The sequence below is a fragment of the Stegastes partitus genome, unplaced genomic scaffold (assembly GCF_000690725.1).
Source record: "Stegastes partitus isolate 25-593 unplaced genomic scaffold, Stegastes_partitus-1.0.2 Scaffold604, whole genome shotgun sequence".
NCBI classification, from domain to species: domain Eukaryota; kingdom Metazoa; phylum Chordata; class Actinopteri; family Pomacentridae; genus Stegastes; species Stegastes partitus.
The window spans coordinates 130,471-139,165 of NW_007578335.1; the positions used below are offsets into that span (position 1 = coordinate 130,471).

The 8,695-nt window shown below is 43.0% G+C and overlaps 1 protein-coding gene across 1 annotated transcript in view; it reads left to right on the forward strand.

Annotated features, from left to right (window-relative positions):
* The first annotated feature begins 319 nt into the window (after positions 1-319).
* Positions 320-8,695, forward strand: part of mpdz (multiple PDZ domain crumbs cell polarity complex component) — a 54,986-nt gene continuing 46,610 nt past the window's right edge. The window contains exons 1-4 of the mRNA XM_008289291.1: positions 320-400; positions 3,660-3,718; positions 5,251-5,417; positions 7,783-7,944. Of these exons, the coding sequence (XP_008287513.1) occupies positions 3,703-3,718; positions 5,251-5,417; positions 7,783-7,944 (345 nt within the window). The 5' untranslated portion in view covers positions 320-400; positions 3,660-3,702. The remainder of the gene's footprint in view (positions 401-3,659; positions 3,719-5,250; positions 5,418-7,782; positions 7,945-8,695) is intronic.

Consider the following 8,695-nt stretch of genomic DNA (forward strand, 5'->3'; position numbering starts at 1 on the left):
AAAAACTGCATTAAATTAACTATGATGTAATGTTTACAAATAATATAACAGGGAAACTTCCAAGTGGATAAATACTTTGTCACAGTAACCATAACCAAATGCGTAATGGTTGCTATCCACATTTTTCACCAATTCAACCGGTTTGCGCCATGTTTCCGTGACTTTCCCGGCTGTGTTGTGGTGTGATCTGAGCTGGGGGCCAGGCCTGACATCCCAGGCCGAGGTGTCAGGGGCAACCAGCAAGCGGCGCTTCAGTCCCAGCTCAACTCTCGGAGCCGCTACGGCAGAAAATGTCCAGAGAGGATCGAGTTACTCTACGCCCCATCTTTAAGCCCCAGCCAGTGCGCCGTTAGCCGCAGGACAGCACGGAGCAGCGCAGAGGAAGCCGCCCCACGCTCATGTAAGTAAGCCGCCGTTTTCCGACGCGTTTCACTCGAGGAAAGACGATTTCGCAATAAAACAACAAGTTGAGCTTCGGGAAGAGGCGCCTTTGTTCGCTCCGGAGCCGCTAATGGGAGCAGGACAGTGGGGAGGGGGGGAGCCTGCTGTCGCCGCGGGTCACCGAGCGCACAAACACGCACCGAAACAGCTCCAAGAGCCTCCTGTTTGCCCACAAAGTGTATTTTACGCGTCGCAAATGAGCCACCGTGCGCGTTTTCCGTTAAACCGCAGACCGGGGATTGTGCGTAACTTCTCCTTCTCGGAAGCCTGTTGCTTTCTGGCTCCATGGATGAGCTCAGATGAAGGAGGAGGAGTTGAGAAAAGCGGATTGTCCCAAGTGCTGGATTCAAAATACGAGCAAACCAGGGCTGGATTTAGCAGCCTGTTAACAAACGTCTTATAAACACAGCGAACAGTCCACCGGGGCGACGCTGCTGCTGCTGCTGGAGGGTCTGTGGAGGCAACACGTCTAATAACGACCTCCCTGTGTCGGTGTCTGTGGCCGCAGCAAAGCTATGCGTCCATAATTAGCTGTTTTCAGAAGAAAATTAGGCATTAAAGGCGACATAGTTTGGTCTGAAGTCCAACAGGCCTTCTGTGAATCATTACAGGCATTAGAGGTCCCTGAACGCACCATCCAGTATTCACAGCACACACAGGAATATCTGATAAAGCACACTGTAAATAAAATAAAATAAAATAAAAAAAAAGTCTGTTATTTTACAGGTTTTAACCAAAAGAAAAAAAAGGAAAAACAAGGGCAAAGAAAAAAAAAAAAAAAAATGACTATGCTAACTATAAAAATGTAATTGTTTTGCCATGTCTGATCATAAAATCAGGTTTTAATATAATTATCTTGCATTTTTTTAATGTTATTTGAAAAATAAATGCTATGTTTAAAAATTGTTCAACAAAACAAATAAAATTGCACAAATTTTCTAGCAAAACCTAAAGAAGAAACAGACCAAAGCTGCACATAATATCCACGTCAAAAATCTGATTTATTTTTTATTATTATTATTTTTTTTACAACTTGTTTATTGTAGTTCATTCTACAGTGTCTGATCATATAATTAAACTGCTTATTGTATTAGATGAGTTTAAAATTGAACTATTTTAAAGATGGTTGTCATTATTTGGAAGAAAAATTATGTTTATTTAGGATTTTTAAAAAAAAGTTTACCAGATTTAACAGATCTTTGTTTTGTAATATTACAGATAATTTCTGGTAAAACAAAACAAAACAAAAATTGGCATAAAGAATAAAATAAAATAAATCAAGCACATTTGGATTGAAAAATGCTAAAAAAAATTTTTTTTAGTTATTTTACAGATATTTCCTGTTTTGTTTAAAAAAAAAAATCTAAAAAATATATTACAAAAAAATATTACAAAACCTAGGTCAAAAGTGTCCACATCAAATATTTGCATTTTTGTATTTTTTTTAATATTATTGTTATTTTTTATTTTTTTTTAATTTGTGACCAAACTTAGCCTGTTTACTGTATTTTTTTTTTTAAAGATTACATGTTAACTGTTAAAAAGCAGGTTACAACTCTATTAACATCAAAAAATCTGTATTTTCTTTATGTAGCTTGTTCCTTTCCAACATGTGACCATTAAATTAGCCGTTCTACTGCATGTAAATCAGCTAAAACATCACTACTTTACTGATATTTGCTGTTATTTTCACCGTTCTGACAGATTTTAAACACAGTACCGCTGTTTTTAATCTATTCTCTCTGCTGTCTTTGCTGCCAGATTTTCTTTTACACTGCAGTTTGTAATATTACAGCAATTTGTTAGACAGAGCCGCATGTTTACGCCCGTGCACACAAACAAAACAATAACTTACACATCTGCATACATACGACCACATACGGTATTTCCACCATCGCTCACAATGAAAGATACAAACACGAGCGAATGTAAGGAACATAAACAAAGCAGTGCTGCTGCCGTGATCCTGCTGCCACATACTGCAGCTATTCTGAGAGTCTATACAGGCCTTTAATTATGCCAGCGATCTCCTTTAATCGTGTAATGTCTCCCTGACTCATGTCATGCCTGCAACAAAGCCACTGCCAGCGTCAGGCGTGACGTTCCCTGCATGGGAGCTGACAGGCACCTTAAAGGCGCCTTAAAAGTGGAATATAAAAGACATAACCACCTTCAAACGATACGGCGGAGCATCAAGGCGGCAGAGATCTTTATGATCTCTGTGACATACTGCCTTTGTTTAAGGAGGTCTTCGTCGTTATTAATTAATCTGTTGATTCACTTCTCGATTAGTTTGATCTGTAAAATGTCAGAAAAAGCTGAAAAATGGCCAAAAAAGCCCAAAATGACGCCATCAGATGTCCCGTTTTGTCCAAAGATAGTCGGATTACTGTCACAAAGGAGGAAAGAACCAGAAAATAATCAAATTTGAGAAGCTGGAATCAGAAAATGTAAACGTTTTACTGACAAACTGATGTCGGTATCAACAGTCAGCTTCACTTTAGTTAACAGTGTGAAGTATTTCTTTGGGTTTTTCTCACTTTTCTGAATTAATCATGTATTTTTATGGCAGAATATAAATGTAAGCAGTGTATTTGTTCTCATGTTTAACAAAACTTTTACATTTGGAGCCAGGAGTCATGAAAAAAAGAGAAAATTCAGTGTATCAGGATATATCTTTTTAACAAAGCAAATAAAAGTCTCTGAATTTAAGGGGAAAAAAACATAAAAATACCTGCAGCTGCATAGTTTAAAGCTGATATCAGCAGGGTGTTACGCTAGTTTTAAACAAACTGATAAGATCGGCCACTTGCTTACATAAATTTATTAGTAATCAGGGTGTTGTTTCAGGGAGAACTATGACTGGTTCCTCCCGTCTGAAGCCAGCTGTGTGGACGCTTCATGCATATTTTAAAACCGCTGCCAAAGTTACCGCGGTCGCAGGAATGCAGGCTACCTGATTTCAGTCCACCGGTGGCACCGAGAACTAACGAGCTACAGTAGATGTGCGATCAAACGGGCTGCTGGCAGCCAGAGCCGCCGGACCGGGACAGTTCTGCAGCACAATGGCCACTCTGTGATGCTTATTGTGACGCATTCTTCGGGGGACGGAGAGCGAATAAGCCCGTTTTGTTTTTGAATGTAGGAAGGAGTTAAGTTCAGATGAGCCTCTGAATTAGATGTTCTCTGATTGCTAAAAACACACTTTTGTTTTTCAGGCCGTGAAAAAAGGGGACAGAACTCACCTGGATTTAAAAGAAAATGATAGAAACAATGGGTAAGTAATCATATTTTATTGTTTCCCTGCTGCCAGATACACCTCAGCCGGCGTATTATTCATTATGAGGAGGAACAGAATTGAGTAAATGATAATAATTAAGTTTTATAATCAGTTTGTGCCTCAGGTTTGCATCTGCTGTATTTATGAAATGTTTTTTTTTCCCGTCTCCTAAATCATTCCCTAATTGAAGTGCCCAGCTTTGGAGTCAAATGTTGCCATGATAACAGGATTCAGACTCCAGCACCAACACTCGGTTTAATTAAGATTCAATATTACTATAATAAACAAGATAAAACGCCAACTGAATTTTTATTTTTTTTTTTAAATGAGCAGTTTTTACAGAGGGGGGTTTGGTGCAGGCAGTCGGTCGGGTGTTTGTCTTCGCTGGCTCGGCGTCGCACATTTGGCTCCTGCTGGGAGTTTTCTCAACCAGCGTAAGAGGCCCTGGATCCGGTTCAAGGCCCGCGGACTGCCAATGTTGCCATATCTGATAATGTTGCCATAAATTTGATTGTTTGTTTGTCCCCGCGGAGATTTATTTGTCCAACTGTCGAGCGGGACGCCAAATTGGTGCTGCCAGCTTCTTTTTCTTTTAACGCCGCAATCTGTGGTCACTCTCGGGGGGGGCTGGCCGGCGGTAATGTGCAGGTTCGACGGGAACCCGAGAGGTCAGAGAGGTCGTCGGTTCACGCTGGAGCTTGTATTTTACAGAAAGCCGGCTTGGAATTATCGAATTTGATCCCTGGACTGGAGCGAAAATTGCTAAATTTTGATGCAAGTGAAGTAAAAAAGAATGAAACAGGAAAAGAAAAATGTGAGTGTTATTGGCCGGTTTACAACCTTTGTTCAAAACAACAAAGCATCACGAAAAAAAAAAAAAAAGCGCTCTGGACCTTGTGCACGCCCTATTAGGTGTTAGTCACAGTTGGTGAGCTTTGGAAATTGCTTCATTTTTGCCCAGATGACGTCTGTCTGGCCCATCCTCACTAACAAGCCACTCCGGAGTTACTCGATTGTAGAGCTTATGCAGGGTCCAGCAAGCAAACCGTGGACTTCTTTTATCTGTATTTTTTTTCCCCCCTCTCCTCCTGATAACTATTCCACGCTCCTGTGCGAACCCACCATTGACCCTCAAGGCAAATAAAAAAAAAAAAAAAAAGGCGGAAACATTGCTATTCCGAGAACAAACAGCGCGTTGAAAATGGAGTTTTCGAAAACCTGTGGCTACGTGATTCTGATATCGTAAGGTCTGTTGAGCACCAGTCAGCCTTAGCTAAGCCCGGCCTGTGATACGCCGCTCTCCTCCTCTGCGCTTTTATTTACCAGCCATTGTTAAAAATAAGCCTGTGTGTTATTAAAGGCGGAATTAATGGGAGCATTCGAATAAACAGGGTCACAGCCCCCCTTTTCCTGCAGCTATCTGTTGCTTGTGTCCACATCACCTCTCCTCACCTCTATCTCCTTTCCTCCCTGCGTTCGCGCCTCCTCTCCGGCCCGGCGCCGTCACTGAAATATGCGACGGCTTGCAGATACGCAGCGTGCCTTGCAGGCGGTGGAGCGTCTCCAGGCCAAGCTGAAGGAGCGGGGGGAGGTGCCCACGGAGGAGAAGCTCAGCCTGCTCAGGTCGGTGCTCCAGAGCCCCCTCTTCCACCAGATCCTGGCCTTGCAGAAGTCTGTGCAGCATCTGAAAGAGCAGGTAAACAGACTCTCCTGTTATTTATGTTGCTGCTCCGGATGGATTTTGGTGTCACACATCTTTGCTGAAAAGCCACATTATTTTTTTAAGACATAAGAAGAATGGAGTATTTACCCTCCTAAGCCTGGATGGCCTCGAGTGTGATCGTTCGGTTAAATTAGAGTGACGGTGATGAATTCAAATGAGCGATCCGGGGTTCACTCAGACTTGTGCGTTATTACTATAAACCACCCAGATGGCAGCGTCATAATATTGTTAGCGCAGGATGAATGCAGTTAGAATGAAAAATAAGTGAGAAATTTTTCACTGGGATGGGGAGGGGCCGAGGCAGGAGGAAGGGCGAGATAAGGTGACGCTCGTAATTCTTGTGCACCCACGTGGTTCCAGTGCATTCTCTTTGTTTTGGTTGCATTTTCTGTATAGATGCAATATTATGAAGCTGTGACAAAAACAGTCACCCCATAATGCGTTAAGCTAAACCTGACCCACCTGCATCACCTAAACATCAGCGCTCCCATCTCCATACTCTGCAGGGTTTCCTCTGCCTCTGTTTCCTGGGTGACCTCACTTGATTCTGTTTCTGGCTCATGTCAAGAAGACACCCTCCCCGCCTCCCGTCCCCGACGCTGTTTGCTGCTGCTGCTGTGGCCAAATTGCTGTCAGGGTTCACGCAAGCCAGACATAATATGGGTACATGAGCAGAGATAGTTGGTCTAAGTCAGGGACTGCTTCTATTTTTTTTTCTTTCCAAAGCTGATTCTCCCCCATTGAGACTTGAACACTGGAGTGGAAGGAAAGAGCTCTTAAGTCACAGTGGAAAGGGGCCAGGGTAAGCGTTTGAGAAATAGAGGCGAAAATATGCGAGCTATGCAGTGGGAGGCAGGGATGCTGGAGCTGTTTTACCCCTCGTGGAATTTAGATTATAAAAGCCCTGGTGGCATTTTTGTGCGCCGGCGATATAATTTATTTCAAAAAAAAAAAAAAAGAGAGGAGCATTCCCATGTACGCATGTGTGCTGATGGATGTGTTTGTTTCATCACGCAGCCATTCGTCTCAAATTCCCTCCAGAGCCTAAAATGAACCCGTTCTTGTGCTGCGACGGCGGCAAAAGAGGCACATTTTCAGAGAGCCTCCGTACCGGTCGGCCCCCTTAAGCACAACCAATTTGGAGAGACTGTGTTTTTGTTGCGAGACAAGAGCCAGACGCACAAACACACACACTCCGTCCGTCTTCTGGCTCTTCTAGTTAGGCCTGAGCTCGGCGCAGGTCGCTATGGCGACGAGGCCCCTGCTCTCCAATGAGAAAGAGGCCGCCGCCGCCGCCGTGTGAAGTGGGGCAGAAACAATTTCTTAAATGTGCAAGAACCAAACTGGAACTTTAATCCTCTTAGCCAGGCCCCAGCTAACAAAGCTCATGCATGAGGACAGCAACTTAGCAGCATGCTACGCTAACTTAGCCTGGCCCATAGGGTTTTGTTTGCAGCGTGCAGCGCTAATGTGTCCTGTCCAATGGAGTTATGTTTTCCCGAGGACTAATCCGGGACTGTATTCAAATGAAGCGTGATTTACAGTAAATGTTTTCTAACCTCTGAAAGTTGTTGCCGTCAACTTCCTAATGCAAATTCACAAGTTCACAAGGACAGCTTTCGCTTGGCAACGCCATATGCCAAATGGAGTGTTTGTGAAATTATTGCTGTGCATTATGTCCGTCCTTTTGAATCCAATTCAGACGGCCATAAACATTACACCCTTTGGCTAATGAAATCGGGAAAACACTGTTTTATGTAGTTGTCGCATTCATGTAATTCATCTGTCACACAAGTAAAGTCATTGCAGTAATTAAAACCCGAGCATATTAAGGCATCCAGATGGCCGCTGACGCTTCTCCCCACCATGATAAAAAGATTGTATTTGGAGCGTAGTCATTGTTGGAACATCAGCTAAGAGCCATTATCTCCTGAAGGATTAGGCTGCCATAGATCCAGCTAATCACGGTGGGATGACAAACTGCGTGCCATTCCAGTGGTTTTCGACACCCAGAATCAGGGGTTTCGGTGTCTGAAATTAAACTCGCTAAGTGTTTGCGTTCACAATAGGAACGAGGCGTGATGGGTTTTATTTATACTTTTAATTGTCTTTTGTTGGATTGCAGCCAGCTGCTGTGTGCAAGAATCCCTTTGCGGAAATTCAAAGCCGTTATGTCGTGTTCAAATTTAAAGCCTAACAGACGGCGCCGCAACTTCCATAATGGAGGTTGAGAGTCATTCTCACTGTTGTTTGCCTCCATGTGCATGTGTTGAGGTGAAAATGCATGAGCCTCTAGTTTTTAACATCATTCACAGCATGTTTTCTTTACATTTACCAGGGGACTGTCCCGGCAACAAGAGGAAGTGACCTCAGCGACAACGGCACAGCGGTCAAGCCCAACGGCAGCCATGTTTCCTACTCGGACGTCCCGGCTGCGACGCAAATCAACGGCAAGACGCCATCCGAAGAGTTTGAGACCGTCATTCGTTCCATGGCACAGGTAACTGAGGCGATTACTGTGCTTACTATATGTGAATGAAGCAATACACCAGGCCTGTAAACAGCTTTTACACTCCTTGGAAAATGTCCTCTTTTATTGCTTTTCAACACTGAATCATAGTCGATTTATTGTGGCTTTTTTGAAAAGATTTGCAAAGGAGACAAAAAAAAAAAAGGCTTTTTCATAGCAAACTGAAAACAGCTTTCTACAAAGTATGTCAATTACTTTTAAAGTGGCTCACCTGGATATAACTACACCATGAAGACAAAACAAAAACACTCCAGACAACTCTGAGAAAAGGGTTTTTGAAAATGGATGCAAGAAAAAAAAAATAAAAATCCAAGTCACTGAATATCCTTTAAATACAGTTAAATCCACCATGAAGAAACCGAATGAATGTGGCACGTGCTTAAATCCGGCTACAGCAGACGGTTCTCAAAAACTGAATAACAGCAAGAAAAGAGACGAGCGAGGGAGTCCACCATGATTCCTCTGAAGGAGCTGCAAGCTTCAGGGGTGGAGATAGGAGAAGCTGTGCATATAACAGTCGTCAAAGCTTTGTAGGAGGGTGGCAAGAGGCAGCTACTGTTGGAAAAAGTTCACACTGAATCTGGACTAGAGTTCACAAGAAGGCATGTGGGAGACTCTGAAGTCAACCAGAGGACAGGTAGCTCCGTCTGATGAGACGAAATTATGATTTTTGTCATTAGATTCAACGCTATGTTTAGTGACACCAAACATCACAAAGATA